Source organism: Callospermophilus lateralis, chromosome 10, assembly GCF_048772815.1.
Source record: "Callospermophilus lateralis isolate mCalLat2 chromosome 10, mCalLat2.hap1, whole genome shotgun sequence".
Classification (NCBI taxonomy): Eukaryota; Metazoa; Chordata; class Mammalia; order Rodentia; family Sciuridae; genus Callospermophilus; species Callospermophilus lateralis.
The window spans coordinates 75863932-75885242 of record NC_135314.1 but is presented as its reverse complement, the minus strand read 5'-3'; the positions used below and the strand labels follow the sequence as shown (position 1 = coordinate 75885242).

General features: G+C 34.9%; 1 protein-coding gene across 1 annotated transcript in view; it reads right to left on the bottom strand.

Annotated features, from left to right (window-relative positions):
* Positions 1–21311, bottom strand: part of Impg2 (interphotoreceptor matrix proteoglycan 2) — an 82132-nt gene that overhangs the window by 19820 nt on the left and 41001 nt on the right. Inside the window, exons 7-11 of the mRNA XM_076867031.2 lie at positions 17329–17490; positions 13607–13665; positions 10940–10960; positions 4206–4450; positions 94–179 (exon numbers count right to left, since the gene is read on the bottom strand). Of these exons, the coding sequence (XP_076723146.2) occupies positions 94–179; positions 4206–4450; positions 10940–10960; positions 13607–13665; positions 17329–17490 (573 nt within the window). The remainder of the gene's footprint in view (positions 1–93; positions 180–4205; positions 4451–10939; positions 10961–13606; positions 13666–17328; positions 17491–21311) is intronic.

The following is a 21311-nucleotide window of genomic DNA, read 5'->3' as shown; positions in this document are numbered from 1 at the left end:
AATGGGAACAGCTTGAGAAGCTCATGATGCCAAAGTAAGCAGGTGAGGACACAAAGGAGAAAAACCTGGTCTAGGCAAGACATAGACACATACCAGAATAGATGGAGGCGTTGCCTGAAGACTTGAACTTTGGGTGTCCCAAACTAGATCTTCAGTTTGGGGAAGCAAAACTCCTCTCACTGAGAAAAGAACAATAGTAAACAGCATTTAATTGTGACACTATTTTATTTGAAGTGCAGCAACAACTAAAAACCAAGTTCTTCCTCCTTATAGTTTAGATTTTAGCAGAACAGATGAGGTAGACTCACAAAATGTTTGCAACATTGTTTAGGTATTTTACTTATATTAGCATAATCTATCTGAATTATAAGAATCTAACATAAAACAAAGATTCTTCCCATTATTATATGTAGGACCCTCATATTATTTCCTTTTCTTCCTCATGACAGCTTTCACTCTTTTTCGATTCCTAAGAAACAGTTATTTTCAAGTTGATTTTTTTTTTCATTTTAAGAAAACTAAACCAACCTTTTAATTAATTAGAACAATGTAAGAATGGTAGAAAAAGCATGAAAAAATTCCCTTTTTTCCAGAAAGAGACTTTGAAAAATGGCCTTCAAAACCAAAAAGGTTTATTATGTAATAATAATAAAGGGCAATAAAAAAGAGTAGATTGTATAATTTATTTCAACAAAGATTTACTGAATCCTTGCTAGTTACCATAGACTTTGCCAAAGTTAAAGCTATAAATATTAATAAAACTGAGTTTCTCTTTTGGAAGCACTGTTATAGAGAAAAATACAAACTGGAAATTATAAAGCAATGTGAGGGATATGTGTATATATATATATACATATACATACAAATATATAATGTATGGGAACATGGACAAAGAAGTAATTGGGCTTTTTGTCTGAAGCAGAATAGGAATCATAAAAGCTAAAAAGTGGTGATTATAAGGAGGAAGATTTGGTGTATACTGTTAAAATAGGAACAGGGTTTCTTTATTCACCTGTACCCACTGGCCAGCCATAGAGGGATCAAGCAGAGACAAAAATTCTATTTGGCTTACAAATTTTCCAAAATTCTTTTCAAATGTATACATAATTTTCCCATCTTCTATGGGAAATAGAAGATAGAGGATGATCACATTCAAGTTTCCTAGAAAGTATAGAACTCTGAAATTGGTATAACAATAGAAATGTATTCTAGGAACAAAATTTTGAATAATTAAAACCTACATCTAATGAAAGACCAAAGCACTTGAATAAGTTGGTACTGAATATCTTAAACCTTTGTTGAACTTTCTTCCAAATTTTAAGAGAGTTGATGACTCTTTTTAGGACACCTTTTAGGAGGTAGTTCCACTTCCAGGCTCCACATAAGAGGAAGATCTTACAATGCTGTTTGTAGATTTAGCTTCCTAGTCAACCACTTAGCCTACTGCATCCATTAATCCTCATGGCATACTCCTACCTCATGGTTGCTGACCTTGGTATTTGCACTTATCTGCTCAGTCTAGGTTTCAATCCCTCTGACGTCTTTACTTCATAAGTATCTTTTCTCTGTTTCAACCCCATATCCACATTTCTGAAGTCTTCGCCCATATGCTATCCCCTTGGTTAGCCCCCAGTTTCAGATTACAAGTTTCTTTTCTATTTGATATTTCATATGACCCAAACATTCCAACAAGATTTAACAAAGAAAAAGGAGTTTATGAAAAAGGGAGCCCAGGGTACCCACCCTGCTCCAAAATACAAATACTCTCTAATGTTTTAGAACTAATAACTTTGTCACTATCACCCACTGAAGAGAAAGGTTTCTCCATCTTAAGCCTCTAAGTCCTTCATTAAAAGGACTTCCTCAGCACAGTGTGTCAAATTTAAAAAAAAAAAAAATTAGTCTGGCAGCCAAAATAGTTGTAAAGCAACTTGAAGTTTTAGTCAAGCCAAGTAACTTTCTAAAAATCTTACTTGGGTACTAAGGGATCATATCACATATCACACACAGTAAATCAATGTATTTGTCTCTCTCTCTCTCTCTCTCTCTCTCTCTCTCTCTCTCTCTGTCTCTCTCTCAAACACACACACACACACACACACACACACACACACACACACACACCACACCTTACAGTTTGAATCTGGAATGTCTGCAAAAAGCTCATGTGTTGAAAGTTTGGTTGCCCAATGCAGCAATGAGAGGTGGAGCTTTTGGAAAGTGATCAGATCATGAGGAATCTGATCTCATCAGTGAATTAATTCACTGATGGGCTCATAACTGACTAGACTATTGGGAGGTGGTAAAAACTGTGGGAAGTGGGGCCTCATTCAAGGAAGGAAGGCACTGGGGCACTTAAAAGGTATCTTTTGTCCCCAGCCTCATCTTCTCTTTGCTTCCCAGCCACCATGAAGTGAGCAGTTCTGTACCACTACACCGTCTGTGCCCTGATGCTATGCCTTGCCAGAGACCTAAAGCAATGGAGCTGGCTGACTATGGATCGAAACCTCTGAATCAGTGAGACAAAATAAATCTGATCTCCTTTAAGTTGTTTTTTTCTCAGGTATTTTGTCAAAGCAACAGAAAGCTCACTGATACAGTCACAAATACATTCATATAAGCCTACACCCACACACACACTCACACACACACAAATTAGTACTACCTGGAAAGAAAAGATCTTCCTTTCTCTCTAAATATTATTTTCTTCAAACCCCAATCATTCAAATCTTGGTTCCCTAATCTATTCTATTCTCTTCTATTAATAACTATTTGTTCTTCCTATATAGACTCAACAAAACTTTCTGGTTTGTGATGTCCATTTTTGTCTGTTTATTTACATGCACACACATACACACACAAGGGCTTACATAGTCACTGTTTGAAAGATATTAAATAAACTAAATTTGGCCTATGCAGGCTTCTGAACTCACATACCTGAGTCCTTTCATACAGAGCTACTATCTAACTCAGTATACAAACAAAATGAAAACCTAACTCAGGAATTTGTTTTTGTAACATATAGCAAAGTGTCATCCAGTCACAGTGACTGAGTTTCCATCAAATCATCAAATAAGGTAAACATTGTTTTTAACCAACCCATCTATCTCTATACCTCACTTTCATTTGCCATATATCATTTCTCATTTTCTATCTATAAATATTACCCAGCCATATGGAAACCCTGGAGTCTTACAAAATTTTTCAAAGTCTTCTAGGGGCTATCTAACTAAAAAGAAACCACTCTTTGTTTAATTAACCTGTTAAATTTAATTTGTCTAAAGTTTTTTTTCTCTTAAAAAAGAATACAGGTTCATTTCTCTTTAAACTCTGTGGGAGATGGAGAAGCTATAAAAATGCATTATTATTAATATTGCCTCTCACACATGTATTTCTATCTTTGGCAGTTGGTATGTGCCCCATGCTGTCACTTCAGTAAACATACTCTACTGAAGTTTTAAAAGCTAAACTACCAATGAGTGAAGAAATCATGAGAAGCAAGCATGAAGTAGCAAGTAGATTAACAGGACTTGTGTCCTGCTGAGTTAAGATGTTAAGAACTAGCAGCCCAACTCTAAGCAAGTTGTATTCCCAGGTCACCTGGGTCACTCTTAGTCCCCAAATCCAGAACAGTCACCCTCTCCTTGATGATCCTGGATCCACCTGCTCATTATGGATCAGAGCCAGCCCACCACAGCCATCTGAATTTAAACATAGTATTGAATTCTCTGGACAGCCAGAACCCAGTTCTTCTTTGACTATGATCGCCCATCAGCTATTCTGAACTGCTCCTCTCATCTACTCTCTGGCTTTTAAGCTTCAACCAGCTGAGTTTCCTCTAGAGAGTTCATCCTTGGTTGCCTTTAACCCATAGTCTGTTTCAATTCATAATTCCAGGTACTACTTTCCTTTTAAAAAAAAAAAATACTTTGCTCTAATCTCTCCAAACTATTTCTAAATGCCATGCTATTTTCCACTTTCCCCACTTTGTGACCTTCCTAGCTACAAATATTCCCCCCACCCCCACCAAAATCCTAATTACTCTATCCAAGATTGCAGCATGTCTAAAGCTCCATATGTATCAAGATAGCTCCTGTCTTATGTAGTCTAGGAAGGCTCAGAACCGCATGTAATTAGGGAAATTAGTTTTTCCCAGAGCAAACTAAAATTATATACAAGGACTTCATGATGGATATCAAACTCACCATTGATAAGCTGAAGAGAATCAGGATCTGGATTCAAGGAGGAATTCCCCAGCAAAAAATTCTGGTGCAGGGTCTCAGCAATATAATCTCTGAAATTACTAATTGTATAAACAGCAGTGGGCTTATCATTCAGTTCCACAAGGCCATGGTTTTCCACCTTGTTGGAGTGGAGGCTGATTAGGTCCCATGTGGTATTGCTGATGGCTTCACCATTGAAGGTAACTGCATAATGAACGTCTAAACCACTGTGGATGAAAAGAGAACAGATTAGGTCCAGCTAAGGAAGGACAGAGAAAGGAGCTTTGAATCCTTAAAGAGCAAACATTAAACCTAAAAGGGAATCTCAAAGATATGAATCCCTTCAAAATTCTGACGCTGGGCAACATTTTGCCATCCATTCCTTTCCAAAGAATGGAGGTCACAGCTCTAAGAACAAAGCAAGAGTTCTAATGAAGCCACACAATCAGCTCTGAAGAATCACCTGAACCTCTTTATCCCCTAATTCTTACCTTTTATCTTCTCCTTCAAAGCCAACTAGTTTCTCTTCACTACCAGCCTTCTCTGCTCTTTCCCCATTAGCATTTCTCCTCCCTGATTTCAAAAAGTCTAAGTCCTCCCAGTAATGGTAAATCGTCTCATAAATTTTTATTATGGTTGTTGAAAATTAAGTACTAAACCATAGTTAATTATTGTGCAAGAAAAAGTTTAAAACTTTAAATTAAAAAATTAAAACTTGGCAGGAAAGATAACTCCAAAGTTTATGACTTCACTGCCCTTCATGGCATTAAATAGCTTTGTGTCTAACTTACATATCCTTTCCCAATTAACTATATAAAATTTCTGCTTTTCAAATGCTCTAGAAACTCTCTCTTTTTCTTTTGCTGATTCTCATTAATTAATTACATGAAACCTTAATAAGTGCTAAAAAAAATTTGGGAATTAGGCTTTCTTACTATCCACTTTTCCATAAGTAAAGAGAATAAAGGAGAGAAAGTAAAACATATGTAATTAAGTAGGAGTTAACATGTTATTTGACATTTTCTTAAATAGTCATTTGGGAGAAATAACACAGAATACAAAATTTTAAAGCAAATAGGAATATTCCTTGACTCTCAGTCAAATTTCTCCTAACTAAAACCTAACATTTTGTAAATCTTACAATGTGACAGGCATTTTACATTATTATTTTCATAATAACTTGAAGAAAAAAGGCTTTGCCTTCAGCATATTGTTAAAGAAACTGAGCTTTAAAGAAATTAAAAGACTTTTTTAAAATTCATCATAAAGATGTGGTCAAGTCAGGGTTTAAACACAGATCTGTCTGACTCCAGCCCCTGAATTCTGAACTACTATGCTACACTCTCAGTAGCTTTAACAAAACTATTATCAGAAAAAGTCATTATGAGGACGGCTCTGTGCTAGTCACCACTGTGCTTGCACAGCCATCACACAGTAGCCTGCAAGTCACCACTGTGCTTACACAGCCATCACACAGTAGCCTGCAAGCCATACCAAGATCCCTCCAGAGCAAAGGAGACAAGTACCTTCCAGAGGTAAGCAATGCCAAACAGATGTGCAACGGAAGCCATCTGTTACTTCAGACATTTCATGTCAGCAAAATGTCTCTCAAAGCATAAGAATAAATTAAATGTATCTTTCTCTTAACTTATTTATATATTCATATATATCCTTGATTATAGTCTTCATTGTTTTGTAAAAAGATTTTGTTACAGTGACTATAAAGGGGCCCCTTTGAAATTAAAAACCACAAATTGTTTTTCTTTTTTCCTCCCCCATTTCCTGGTAACCTGAATTTTTTCCATCCCAGCTTCCTGTGAATGGAAACTGAGACGGTGCCCCCCTGGCCCTGGAGGGCGCCAACAAAACTGGAATTATAACCTATCTCTGGCTAGCACAGTCTAGTTAAACCTTCATACGTACACTTTCTGAATTTTGTTCCTATAAATTGTAACCTCTCTGTAGAAAGGGAAAAGACAGCTGTTTTGATCAAACTGTGATTAAATTCATTTTTCCTTTTTATGTCTTTTTCTTTATTTCTGATTTGTAGGCAGGCAACCAAATCCAGTTATTTGGGACTCCAGCAGCCTCTAGCCTGGGCCTAGGTAACATGACTACCTTTTTCTTTTTCAGATTCTATCCCTAATATGCAGCTTGGTCCTGGCAGTGAGAAGCACCACAGTCTACTAGATGAACAGAAATCTATACTTATCTGAAAAAAAAGAAAACTTAAGACTATCCAAATTATTTACATATCTAAAGAAAAAGTATCAGAAAAATGAGGGTGATATCATGGAGAGAAAAAAAAAGAATTGGTAAATAATTTATGTTACTGTTTAGTGTAAAATTTCTGACCAGAGTACTGAAGCTTCCTTATAAGGTACAACTCTAGATTGTAGACAGATACAACAAGCTCTCACAGCTTGAGGAGACTGGTCTTTAAGATCATCTAATTTCCTCTTCCTGATCTCAAATTAGCAAAGTGAACTTTCAATTGTAAATCCCTATAAATTTTCCTGTTGAGAGAGAATGCATGAGCCAGTCAATGCTATAATTGGACAGTTGGCAAATGCATGCCTCCTTCTAGATAAGCCAATGGACATCCTAAAGAATTCTCTGTCTTTTGTGGCTTGGGAAGCATGCTTGGTCTTAAGAGACTTTTCCTTCCTGAGAGTACTGACTTATTTTGGACTTGCCCAGACCTGCCTGGTGCCAATGACACTCTGGATTACAGGAGCTGCCATGAAGGTGACACCCCACCTGCTATACCAACAATCAAACCTCTTTGATGCATTTGTCCCTGTTAGCATATAAAGGCTTTTTTTTTAAAGTTAGTTTCTTTTAATCAGGGAGGAGGACCACTGAGTTTCTTCAGTTCTGTTTTCCTTCCAGACCTGAAAAGCTGCCTCTTCTACAGAGGTGGTATAGGGATTTTAAAAATGATAGCTGATTCCTCTTGACACTGATGCTCTAAGTGCTTAAAACAAAAAAATTTGTTTTACATCTAGAACGTCCCTTAATCCTTTTAACAATTAAATCCTTTTAATTTTGCACATTAAAATATGTCGAGCCATGAGTAATTTCTAATCTTTCTTTATAAGGAAAGAAATACAGTAAAATATGCTAAAATAAACAAGGGATTGTTCCAAGGTGGAATCAAATAGTAAGAGAGACATCTACTGGTCAGAACTTACCACACCATACTTCCCATTGTTCTTTATAAGCCTTCAGTCATTCTAATGAACTGGCTGACCACAGGTACCACACATTGCTCTGTCTCTGGATCTTTGCATGTCCTGTTTCCTTCTCTCTGCAATACCTATTATTACCTCTCATCTCATATATCTTTCACATACACATGGACAAAAATACACACCCCTTCTTCATCTGGGTATTTCTTTATTTGTCATAGTTCAGATGTCACCTCCCTGGGAAACCTCTTTCTTTTTGTATTAATTTATTTTTTTATCCTACTTTATTATATATGACAGCAAAATACATTGCAATTCATATTACACATATAGAGAACAATTTTTCATATCTCTGGTTGCATACAAAGTATATTCATACCATTCTTGTCTTCATACATGTACTCAGGGTAATGATGTCATCTCATTCCACTGTCTTGTCTATCCCCTCTTTCTAGCACTGAAGATACGAGTCTATGATCCTGTTCTATTTTTCCCATCAACTATATAGGCACAATAATTATTCATCTCTATGTCCCAAACATCTAGAACTTATGCCTGGCTCAGAGTAATTCAATAAATACTTTTGAAAAGAAAACAATTGTAAATTTTATTTGCTAAGACAGGTAGATAATTGAACAGGATTTGTACCACTTAAATGGTATTATGTAATTAATCTGAAGCATTTTCACTCTCTTCATATAAAAAGAATAATTTTTCACCATACAGAGCATGGATATTACCTTCAGACGTGTGTATCTTATTGGTAGTCATTTTAGAGACGTCGTTTTAGGGCCATAGCCCAACTCTGTGAGGATGTACATTCTCTTTCCAAGCTCAATAGGACAGACCATACCACCATATCCAAAAATTTGGGCATCTCCTTGGGATGCGTGCATGACCTATTTAATTTATTTGTAGTGTTAACATATCTCAACAACAGAATGAAGGGGTGGAAGAAAAGGGGAAAAAAGAAGGAAAAAATAAAGGGAGGAAGAAAGAAAGAAGAAAGAAAAGGAGGGGTGGAGGAAGAGAGAACAGAGATGAAGGGAGGAAAGGCTATGCCAATTAGTACTTGAATTGGTTCCCGAGTTATGTAGGGCATCAGACAAGTAAAGCCAAGCATTTTATAGAGGCTTGCCATGTGCCTTATGTGGATTTTAAATATTACAAGGAAGAGATCAAAAGAAATGCCCCCAAATGCAGAAATCTATGCAAATCGGGCAATCCAGGTTACATTACTAGCCTTATTATTTGCTGGCAAAATATTATTTGCCATCCACTGTTTCTATTGGACATCTCAAAATAATACTTCTATTATAATCAAACTTGTCTATTAATGATAAATTTATTAAAGAAAATAAAATGAGGCCAGGTGTGGTAACACATGCCTGTAATCCCAGTGACTGAAAATAAAAAAATAAAATAAAAATTGCTGGGGTTGTAGCTCAGTGGTAAAATGACCCTGGATTAAATCCCCAGTGCCAGGAAAAAAAAAAAGATAATATAACTCAGAGAGGTGCTGTAATTTACTACCATGTTTTTGTCCTGGAAAGAGAACTCAAAGAAATATTTGAAGTACCAAAATGTATTCTTAGCTAAGGCCAAGAACTTCCCTGTGACCTAGAACAGGCTGAATTCTGACCCAGTGATAGGGTACAAAGATATCTCAGGATGAAGGACAGATCAAAAGAAAGCCAAGAGGACAAGGAAATCCATACATAGAATACATACTGGTAGGTAAACTACTATCTGAATGAAGACAGTTGTGCTGGCTCTCTGCCCTCAGTAACTCCAAGTTAACCAACAAACACCATACCAGTGTGTTTCATCTTCTGAACTGGTCTGAAACAGCTATATATAGAAAAGAATTTGTGTCTGACAGCTACTTCCAGAGACCTCAGTCATGTGGAGAAGTTCACCCTTTCTTGTTCTCTCATCTCAATGCCCTGATTGCAGATTTTCTTAAAGTAAAAATAGTGGTATCACATTTCATCAAGATCAACCAAAATAAGGATATTTCAGAGAAACTCTGACATTCCTGGTTCTTCTAGGAAGAAGGCATACACTTTCAAAGCCTGAAGCTGAAGTTATAGTGTCTTTACCATACTTACATTATTGATTTACTTCAAATGGATCCTGCTAACAACATAATGAGCAAGTACAAATGCTTAGAGGAGAGAGAGGAAAGGGTATGTGTCCTATAAAGAACATTGTTGTATCACTTAGTCATTCATATACAACTCAGATTAAAAGTAAACCAAAAGGTTCGAAGAATTCTATCATAAAATCTAATGGCTTCATATTGAATTGTTGTCTGTGCCCCTATACAGGGCTACTGGCACTCAATAAATGGATACCATTCTTTTTATCATATGGTTAGCGCCAAGATCTAGGTTTGTTTTAACATTCTAATCACTCCAAGAGGACAGCAATTAAACAATATGGCCTTTTGGCTGAGTGCAGACCTCAGCAGATATACCTATAATACATATACACAGAGCAGTTTGCATACACTGAAAAAACAAATTCTGATTAACTTGGTCAAAATATCTGATATCTCCTAGTCATATAACTTAGGGCAACAATTTGCCTTAAGTCAATTTGCCTTACTGAAGTAAAATTTCCTCCACTCCAAAGAGAAAATATTTATTCTCATTTTTACTAACTCATAGGGATATTGAGATGATAAAATTTAAAAAAAATAAGAACTAGCACTTTGACATAAGTCTGAAAGCCCTTTTCATTAGATGGTACATTCCTAGAGAATAGAAACCAAGAGTCACTCATTTTTCTATGCACTTTCCCAAATTATTAGGCTTCCAAGAAAAAATAAATTTGGAATACAAAAATAAAAATGACAAAAAATCTTCAAAAGGTTATTAATTGTGCTTTTATATTATGCTTCTAAAAAATTCTGGGATCAGATATTTTTACAAATGAACTATTATAGGTATCAGTTTCTCACCTTCATTTATGACTTAAAGTACCCTTGACTATATTATTGAGTGACATTTTCATGAATGCAAGTTATTATTCCTATTTGAATTAAGCATAATTCAATATTTAAAGTACTTGGCAGTCAGCAGTCTATACAAGGAGTTAATGAACTACATAGTCTGTGAGTGGAATTCAGTCTACTGTCCATAAAAAAAAAAAAATGGATCTTACATCTTAAATGGTTGAAAATAATTTTTTAAAAGAATATTTTGTGAAATTTGAAATTACATGAAGTTAAGATGTTAGCATATATAAAGTTTCACTGGAACACAACAAGGTTCTTTAGTTAACATTATATTGCCTATGTCTACTTCTACCTCAGAGACTATATGGCCTTATATATTTATCAAGAGTTTACCAACAATTCTATCAGAAAAAACTTGCCAGCCCCTGATCTATAAGGAGACGGCAGTGAAACTGGAAGTGACTGAAGAATTGAGTCATGCTCCCCTGGACCTATGGCTGACATGTTTTCTAAACTACCTCCTGATTAGAAGGACAACACAAAAAGTGCCAAAAGTATTTTACCTGCCATTGTCCTTAGGGAACCTGAAAATGAAGATGACAAGTGTTAATCAGAGTTCAAGACAGTTGTAATTGTCACATAATTACTCAAGGTACAAGTTAATTATATATTTCTTCTGATTTTCTTTGAAATGCCTTCTTAAATGAAAATACTTATATAGTAGCAGTATCAACAAATTCCTACAGATTAAAGAAAGTGAAAAAAAAGTGAAGAAAATATTCTACTTTAAAACCAATAGTTTTTAGTCTTTTAAACTTTGTTTTAAAATATTTGAATAATTAATATGTGGTTTATAAATAAACTTTTCAGTAGATCATTAGAATTTCTGTTTGGGGCATTAAAATTGGGAATCTTCTTTTTTGGGATGCAATATATTATAATAAATGAAAAGAAAATCAAATGTACAGATCTGTACTAAAATAAAACATTCAGAAATTTCAGAACCTTACTAAAAAATAAATGATCCTATAACCCTGGGGGAAAGGGACTCATAAATTGAAATGAACATTTTCTAGAATAACAAAAAAAAATAGAGCAATAACTTTAAAACTCTAAAGGAAAATTACTTTCCAACCAGAATTCCATGCCTACTGAAACTTTACCCCACAGAAGGGTCAATTATGGATACTTTCACACATGCACAAAAGCAATGAAATTCTCTTCCATACATTCTTTAATGCTTCACCAAAATGAGGATGCATATCCAGAAAGAAGTTTATATAGACCATAACAGAGAACAAAGGAATCACAGATCATCTCCTGAAACCCAGGCATGGAGACATTAAAATACATAATAAGTTCTATACAAACTAGTCTCTGCAATAACAGTAAAAGAAGGCAAACACAAATTTGTCTCTAATGGGATATTCCCAGTTGAGAAATACAGATTAGAGGGACATTTGTGGTTAATAGACTCATTCATGGAATGGCATGACATTAAATTTAAATGACAAATGAATGTAAAGAAAGAGAAAACTCAGTTAATCAGGTGCTATACCATAAGGCTCTAAGAGTAGGAAAAGGTCAGACTAACTGATAGGATATTTCCCAGCCCTTAGTATTTATTTTATATAAAATACACCAAAAAATAGAACTTTCCATGTGCCAAAAATATGTTAAGCATTTAACAAAAATTAATTCACTGGATGCTCATCAGGATTCATTAAGGATACATTTATATGTTCCACATAAAAACCTAAGGAACAAAGAAACGAAGAATTTGTCCAAAGTATTTCAAAAGCATTTTTAAGCAAAGCAGAGTTAATAAATTATCTTTTTTTACAAATGAAAAGTTAACATCTAATAATATACCCAAGCCATCCAGCCAGAAGCACAAAGGCAGAATTCAAAGCCAGGCAAATTCACTCCAAAGGCCCTGTTGCCTTTCACATGCTGCCAAATGAGAGAGATCTTCAAAGGCCTCACATTCTTAGGTTCCCACTTAAGCTTAGTCACAAGCAAAGGAAGCAATCTGTGAAAACTGTTAAAGTTGAATTGGGAGAACTGGTCTTGGTAAGAGAGTAGGTAGATCAATTTAGCACGCAGGGTCTCTCTTCACTAAGCATGTGCCACTATCTAGCTGAGGGCCATTAAGTAAATTATTTAAATTTCCTGTGCTCTGGTTTTCTTATCAGAAAAAGAAAAAGTGAAGATATATAGACAGAATAAGTTCTATACAAACTAGTCAGACAGTCAGACAGACAGACACACACACACACACACACACACACACAAACACACACACACACACACACACATTGCTTGGAACACTAAGTGCTTAGTGGTATTTCTCATAAACTCAGAAGTTTGGACAAAAACATGCCAAAGTTGAGATGGTTGCACTGTTATTTATGTTGTCATATTGCACAGTGCCCCAATCTGTGCTCCCAGAATCCAGTAACTGGGTCACAGCTATCACCCAACTGCCCAACTCACAGTACTATGTCTATGCCTAAGATGAAAGCTAAGAGCAAGAACGATAATGTCAGCTACCTTGTTTCAAAGTTCTTCCTCCACTCCCACTTAACAAGCTCTTTTTGTGCTATTTCATCCTCTTAAACTTGTTTAATCCTCTGAATATTAAAAATATCTGTCCTAAGAAGGTTAAAGACTAAACCACATCACATATGTGAAGTTCCCCATACAAAGTCATTAGCCAATAAATATTCCCAAGTATCATGCTATGAGTCTTAAGCAGGGAAGAAATGTCTTTGAAAGAGGTTGCTCTGATTTACTTGGAACTGTTATGTTTGAAATGAAGACTAATGCTTCCAGAATGGCCTTATATCAAGACATAAATAGTCATATTAGTAGAAAATTGATAATCTTTAGGAGGATGCTGAGATCACATCCAACCCTGCCCTAGGGTCCCATCAGAGCCAAATAAGAGCTGTATAACTTGTCAGCAATAAGCTGCAGACCAAAATTCCTAAACTCTTACCCTGACCCAAATACATGCCTAGGGTGTTTCCTTAAATATGTTATTTTAACTTATTTCTAACTCAGTTTCCACTCTTGAAAATCTAGCATTAAAAATGAATACTAATTTGCCATAAGAACATTGAATTATAACATTACCTAGTAAAGTCCATGTGATAAATAAAAAGGATAGTCCATTTGGAAGAAAGACTACTACTAACCACATGAAGTTTTAGAGTAAATCCATTTACCTAAATTCAAGAACATGAATATCCTTGTAGCCTGGTAATCCAGTAAAGGCATTTTCAACCTGTTGAAAGTAAAAATTATAACTATGAGAAATATGGGAAAGTACATATAAAAGGTTTATAAGAGTAGAATAAAAAATATACTGTTTACAACTATTAGGAACTTATACATAAACATAGATATGTATACATAAACATATCTATGTTTATGTATAAGTTATATATATTGTTTTATATATAAAACAATAGTTAGAATGATAGAAAATGTCATTTATCAGAAAACTGCTATATTTTTTCTTTTTAATTTTGCCTTTTAAGGATTTAATGTATTTTAATATTAATTTTTCCAAATTATAAAAAAAAACACTTCTTATTGGCAATGCACTGATATTTTTCCTTCATGTGGTAAAATGTTGAAGAAAAGCATTCATTTCAAAAGAAGCTATAATATAAGCATTTTAAAATATTGTTTTGGATTAGAAATTTGGCCCCAGCACACAAATTGACAAAGAGTCAAGTGTCTGCTTTCTGTAAGTGTGAAAGTGTCTGGTGGTATCTACTTCCTGTTCCTACAACACAAGAGAACCATGAACACAGTTCAGCATTTAAATGGAGTATACAAGCCCTGAGTTAGCCACAGGACAGAGGCCTTGCCAACTGGCTGTCAAGGAGGTAGTTAAGTAGTAGTAGCCAGATAACCCAACTGGTCAAAAGATCAATTTATGAGCATCACACCACAGGAACTGGTTTTCATACTAAGTCTTTAAAATTTAGCCATTTAACTCCATGTGAGCTTAGTGGCTGGAGATGTTAAAAGGAATGCTAGACAAGACTAAGATCTAAAAATGATCAGATTATGCAAAACTAAAAAAACACATATTTTAACAAAACTAAACACTTTATCCATAACATTTCAGAAGATGGCTAAACATATAGGTTACTATGGGGCCATCAGTAGAACAGGGGAAATAAGTTAACAAATTTTGGACCGTCTCTGGATATCTGCTTTTAACCAAATTTTCACATAATCAGAAAAGGGGAAATTTTTAAAATTTTGGTTCACTAAAGACCATCATGTCTTAAAAATAAAGAATTTAAACTCATGAAACTTTTTGTCTATAGTAACTTACCTTGTTTTATTTTTTTAGAAGAAAGAATAAATTCTTGCAGGATGGAGACAGAGGTGGAATTTGTAGAACTAGGAATCATAAGTCTGAGAGTTGGGCCCAGCTCTGTGTTTGCTGGTAGATTTGGCCATGTATAAGCCTTCCTTTATAACACTAATACTGAAATCTACCATATTAGCTTTTGTAATATTACCATGAATGTACAAGAAGTCCTCAAAATGCTGTCCTATTACACATTATTATTATTATAAAACCCATCTAAGGCCTGGGCCATGCTATCTCTTAAGTCTAAACATGTAAAGGTCTTCTAATTCTTCACATCCAGTTAATACTGCACAGGAATCCAGGACAATAAGTCATTCCACTTTATTAATACCAATATTAATAATAGGCACAATTTATTGAGTTGAGTACTGTGTCTTTGCAATATTACTTCTGATTCTTGCAACACTGCCAAGACATATATATATTAACCTGATTTTATAGATGAGAAAACTGACACACTAAAATGTCAATCAATTTGGCCAGAATCACATATTTGGTGACTGAATCAGAGTTTATTTATTTAACCTCAAATCTCTCTAATACTAAAGCCCATATATTTTTCGCTGAATTAAACTTTTTATCTTCCTTTTTCTCTTCTTCATGGTGAATATATTCTAGAATTAGGATCAGAACTGGAAAAACTGTGAAATTCACCCCAACTTCTCCCTTGAATTAAAACAAAGGGGGCTCTGTACAATATAAAGGAAGAAACCCTTTGAAAAGCAGAAACAGACCTGATTTTACAATCTGCTCCAAAAGAAGCTAAGAGAACCAAGAACAAGTTGGGCCTCTTGAACTTCGTCTGTTAAATGAAGATACTTATCCACATGGATGCTGTGGACAGACAAAAAGGAAGCAGCTTGTAGAAGCACTGTATCCTTCTATAAAAAGCGCCATGCTAGGGAACTGCATGGATACAGTGACTGCCTTAAGGTACCTTCCCAAAGTCATCACGCTATCTTTTTAAACTCTGACATCATACTTAGTGTTGTCCCAAGTTCATCATGCCACCTCTTCCTCTCACCTTTCTCTTTAAAAAAAAAAAAAAAGAAGAAGAAAGGAAAGAAAAGGAAATGTGTAATAGCTCCTCAACATTAACTTTATCTCCTCCAAACAGGCTTTCTTTCTCCTAGTGTGTTTTCGAAGCCAGGTTGAGAAAAAAAAAAAAAAAAATCAGTATGACTATACCCTGAAAGGAAAGACTTGGAGGAGCCCTTTCAGTTTTCAGGAAATACCATGACAAGATTCTTCAGAGACACAACCCCTGCTTCTGCTGTTCTTTACAGGAGTAACTATTGATTGACATTTCTCTCTAGGTAAGGTGGGGATGGTGGTAGAGAGAGAGAGGCAGAGAAAAGGTATTTCATGGTGGGCCCAGGCCTTTCAACATCCTCAAATCACCTCATTCCATTAACTACCACTATCATTCTCTCCTGGAGGTGTTTTCAGAATATACTAGACTTTCTCTAAATCTGTAGTCGTTCTGTGTAATTATTTACCCAAACACTAAGACTTATTAAAAGTTCCTTAATCCAAAGGCAAAAAGAACCAGACACCAATCCAAGATACTATCTGATGCCAGGTGGCCACCGGCCTGGCTGACATTTCTTCCACATACCATACAGCCTGCAACTTGGCTGCACAGCTAGGAAAATGGATTGTCTGGCCTGCACTCCCCATGTCTGGTGGCTACAATGATGCTGTTTGGCTGAGAGATGCATATTTTTATTCCCATCTGGACATAGTGCCTGGGGAAGGAAATTAATCCAAGGTTATGGAATTGACAAATTTAGCCAAGGACAACCCAATCAAGAGGGACTGGAAAAGAGATAAACAGGAAGGAATGATGTACCTTGTCATCAGACAGAGAGGGGTGTATGGGATTCAATACCTTACTCCATAGGAACCAAGACACTCCAGAAGGGGGCCAAGTATGTGTCATTTTTAACTGGAAGAATCTTGAGTTCAAGTCCTATACAGAATTCTTCCAGAAACTAAATTTATGAGAGATTCTAATTCATCATTCTTTAAATAGTCCCTTTTAAAAAAAAATACACCTTACAAAGGAACAAAGAAGGGAAATTTCTTTCACTATATACCTTTTTGTGCCTCTAAACTTTGGTACTACAGATTATTTATGTGTTAACTACTCAAAAAATTTCAGCCTAAGAAAAAAAAGAATACTAAAGATAAAATTCAAAGAAATCAAATTTAATGTTTCCTCAAGAAAAGTATTACAGTGCACATAGTTTCTCAGAGATGCTCATTTCTGCTAATATTGTCAAGTCGAAACCAGGCCATAAATCTGTCTTCCTTGGCTATGTAGCAAAAGCTGGAAAGAGCATTTATTTATTAGCAGATGGAAGGATACTGTTTCTAGTAAAGGACTTATCTGTGTATCTTTCATAAAGCATTCTGAAGAAACATCTATGCCACCACCCCAGAACAAAGCAGATTGACAACTAAACCTATCCATAAATATTATTGTGAATGTGGAAAAATTAATCCTTAAGAAACTATCTTGTTTACAAAAACAAACAGCAAATTACGTACCTCTGAAATAAACTGTTTTGCAAGGTGTTGGTGGTAGGAGCTGGAGGGATCCTGTAGTTCTTCCTTGTACTGCTTTCCCAGAAGGTGGATAGTGAATTCCGCAACCTGTTCAGCTGCTGGTTTTGTGGGCTCTTCTGTCACATTCTCAATTTCATTGCTAATCTGGATTTTTAGAAAAGAGCAATAAATGTCAGTGTTTATTCATTCCATTAACAGATATTTATTTGTTTGTTTGTTTGTTTGTTTGGGGTACTGGGGATAGAATTCAGGGGCAGCGCTTGATCACTAAGCCACATTTCTGGCCCAATTTTTTGTATTTTTATTTAGAGACAGGGTCTCATTGAGTTGCTTAGTACCTCGATTTTGCTGAGGTTGGCTTTGAACTCGCAATCCTCCTGACTCAGCCTCCAGAGCCACTGGGATTACAGGCAAACACAACCATGCCTGGCTAACAAATATTTATTAATTGCCCACAAAGTTCCAAATCAAAGCCAAATTTGCCAAATCAAAGCCAACTTCTGATCATGATTCTTTATGTAGTATTCCACTTTAGAATACACTGGGTAGGCCTTAAGATATGACCTAACATTAAAATGACTGCATTTATATATTTCCTTTTTTTAAATACCTTTATTTTTTTCATTTATTTTTTTTTATGTGGTGCTGAGGACTGAACCCAGGGCCTCACACGTTCTAGGCAAGCTCTCTATCTCTGAACCATAACCTCAGCCCCATATGTGAACACACATTAATAAGTTCAAGAGAAAGCAGAAATCTTTCCGTAGGAAACCATCAAAGTGGGTGAAAAAAGATTTGACCATACTATAATTAGTTATCATCTAAAATAGCCTAGAATAGTGGAGTCCCTTTAAACTCTTAAAAATAATTGAGAAAATCAAAAATTTTGATTTATATGGATTATGCCTATAAATATTTACCAAATAAAAATTATGAGAAAGAGTGATATTGCATTTTAACACCTAACTTAATACAAAATAGCTGAATTTTTACTTCTGCATTCAATTACTTCCAATATGCCATTTTAATTGAAGTACATAAAAAAAAATCAAGCCAAACAGATATATATTGGGGAAGGGAGGAATATATTAATAGCCTTTTGAGATAATTGGGAATATTCTTTTTTGATACTATACCAAGTCAAAAAGTGGTAATTTCTTAAATGTTAGTTGGTCTGTGGAGTCAAAAACTATATTCAACAAATTTTTTAAGTTCTCCCTAATCCAGGTGTTCACATGGGAAAAGCTGAAATAAATTGATCAATAAAGTAAATATTAGATTATAATACAAAGAATAAAATAAATATCCATGAATCTACACTGACATAAATAAATAAATGAATAAAAAAGATAGTAAAGTAACAATATTTCTTACAGAAAACTCTATTTAATAAATGTAGAAATGATAGAATTTTGCTTTCACTACTAAAACACTATAGTAATAACTGCTGCATGCAATATACACACAAGTCCATTTAATCTAAGTCCTTCTATTTTGATACATTAGAAAACCAGGATAAGACTAACCTGAAAACTCCAGTCAAGACAACTGGGAATAGAATTCAGGTGCTTTTTAAAAATTGTATCATTTTTCCTCCTTGGTGGATCATATAATCAGAAAACTTAGAAACTTCAGAATGGAAAAGAACCTCAAAGATCTCATCATCCTTTCTGGTGCTTGAATTCTTTGTACAATATCCCTGGCAAATGGCTGCTCACCATCTGTTTGAATGGCTATGATAAGAAACAAGCTTGCCTTTCAAAGGCAGACTTTTATACTTCCATGAAGTTTTAATGGTTGGGAAATTTTTAACATTAACCCTAATTACCTTCTTGTAAGTTCCACCATTGATCCAAGCTCTATAACCTGGGATATAAATACAAACTGCAGTCCCAGAGAGCCTTTCAAAACTCAGGATCTTATTATTTTCTGTAGTTGTGGCACCACAAGTGAGGTCTAATCAATTAAAATATGGTAGGACTACCACCTTACTTATAGCAGATTCTGTGTTTCTATTAATGTAACCTAAAATGACACTAGCTTGGGGCTGGGGCTGGGGCTCAGAGGTAAAGTGCTCGCCTAGCATGCATGAGGCACTGGGTTCGATCCTCAGCACCATATAAATATAAAATAAAGATACTGTGTCCACCTACAACTAAAAAATAAATATTAAAAAATAAAACTAGCTTTCCTTATTTTTTTTCATTAACTGCATCATATTGTTGATGCATACTGAGATCAATAGTCTTATGGAATTTTGCACAAGACTTTGCATTTTTCTATATTAAACTTTTTTCTTTTTTCTTATTTGTTCTACTTAGTTATATATGATAGCAGAATGTATTTCAATTCATTGTACACAAATAGAGTACAACATTTCAATTCTTTGGTTGTACAGGATGTTCTATATTAAACTGTATCTCACACTAAATTGGGGCAGAGACTTCCATTCTAATAATATTACAAAAGAAAATACTTGGACCTTACTGCTGCAGAACACCTAAAAATGCTGAAGAAGAAGATGTTTTGGTTTTTTGTTTGTTTATTTATGTTTTTAACTTGTTTGCAAGAAAGTAGAAAAAAAGAAAAGAAAAAAAACCAAGAAATCAAAAAGGATAGCTTACAGAAATCCGGACAGGTAATATAATATTAAAGGTAGCAGCTTCTAAGAAGCACCTTCTTTTCCTTCATTATATAGTCTTTAGTTTAAAATTCCAAAAAGGGATAAGACACAAAGTGGAAGGCATGTACACTCTGCAAAGTCAAATCAAAACTACCACATATTATTGCAAGAATTCTAAAAAATCAATGGTCAGTTTAAACAACATATTAGGCTAGATTGCAAAAATAATTCGTGAAATAAAGAATTAAATGCAACATTGAGTTTCATTTCAACAAAGAAATGAAAGTTATAGCAGTGAAGACATAGAAGGGATACAGCAAGGAAGTCAGACATCTAATCATGAGAGGTATTCAGCCTAGAATTTCTTAGAATTTAAGTAAGACATAAACTCTCATATTAAGACAGTACAACAAACCCAAAGAAAACTAAATAAAGAGAAATACAGACATATCTCATTTTATAGAACTTTGCCTTATTGTGCTTAACAGATACTGTGTTTGCTATGGATTGAAAGATTGTGGCAACCTGCATTAAGCAAGTCTATTGGTACAATTTTTCTACTACAGCATGTGCTCACTTCATGCTTCTGTGTTACGATTTGGTAAGTCTTGCAATATTTCAAGCTCTTTCAATATTATTATATCAGTTATGGTGACCTATAGTCAATGATCCCTATGTTTTTATTGTAATTATTTGGGGGCACCATGAACCCCATCCACAAAACACAGTGAACTTGATTAACAAATGTGTATGTTTTGACTGCTCCACTACCTGGCCATTCCCCCATATTCCTCTCTTTCCTCAGACCTTTCTATTCCTTGAGACACAAAAATATTGAAGTTAAGCCAGGTTAAAACATCCCAGGTAAAGGAATAATTGTATATCTCTTGCTTTAAATCAAAAGCTAGAAATTATTAAGGTTAGTGAGGAAGGCATGTCAAAAGCCAAGATGAACTCAACAGTAAGTCTCTTGTACCAAAGATTTAGCCAAGTTGTGAATGGTAGAAAAATTCTTGAAGGAAATATTAAGATGCTACTTCTGTAAATGCACAAATGATAAAAAGCAAAACAGCCTTGTTGCTGATGTAGAGAAAATTTTAGTGATCTTGATTAAAGAACAAACTAGCCACAACATTCACTTAAACCAAAACTTAATCCACAGCAAGGCTCTAACTTCTTCAATTCTATGAAGGCTGATTGACAGAGGTGAGGAAGCCTTAGAAGAAAAATTAAAAGAGGAAGTCAAATTATCCCTGTTTACAGATGACATGATTGTATAAATAGAAAAACTAAAGACTCCACCCCAATTATTGCAAGAACTCAATTCAATAAAACTGCAGTA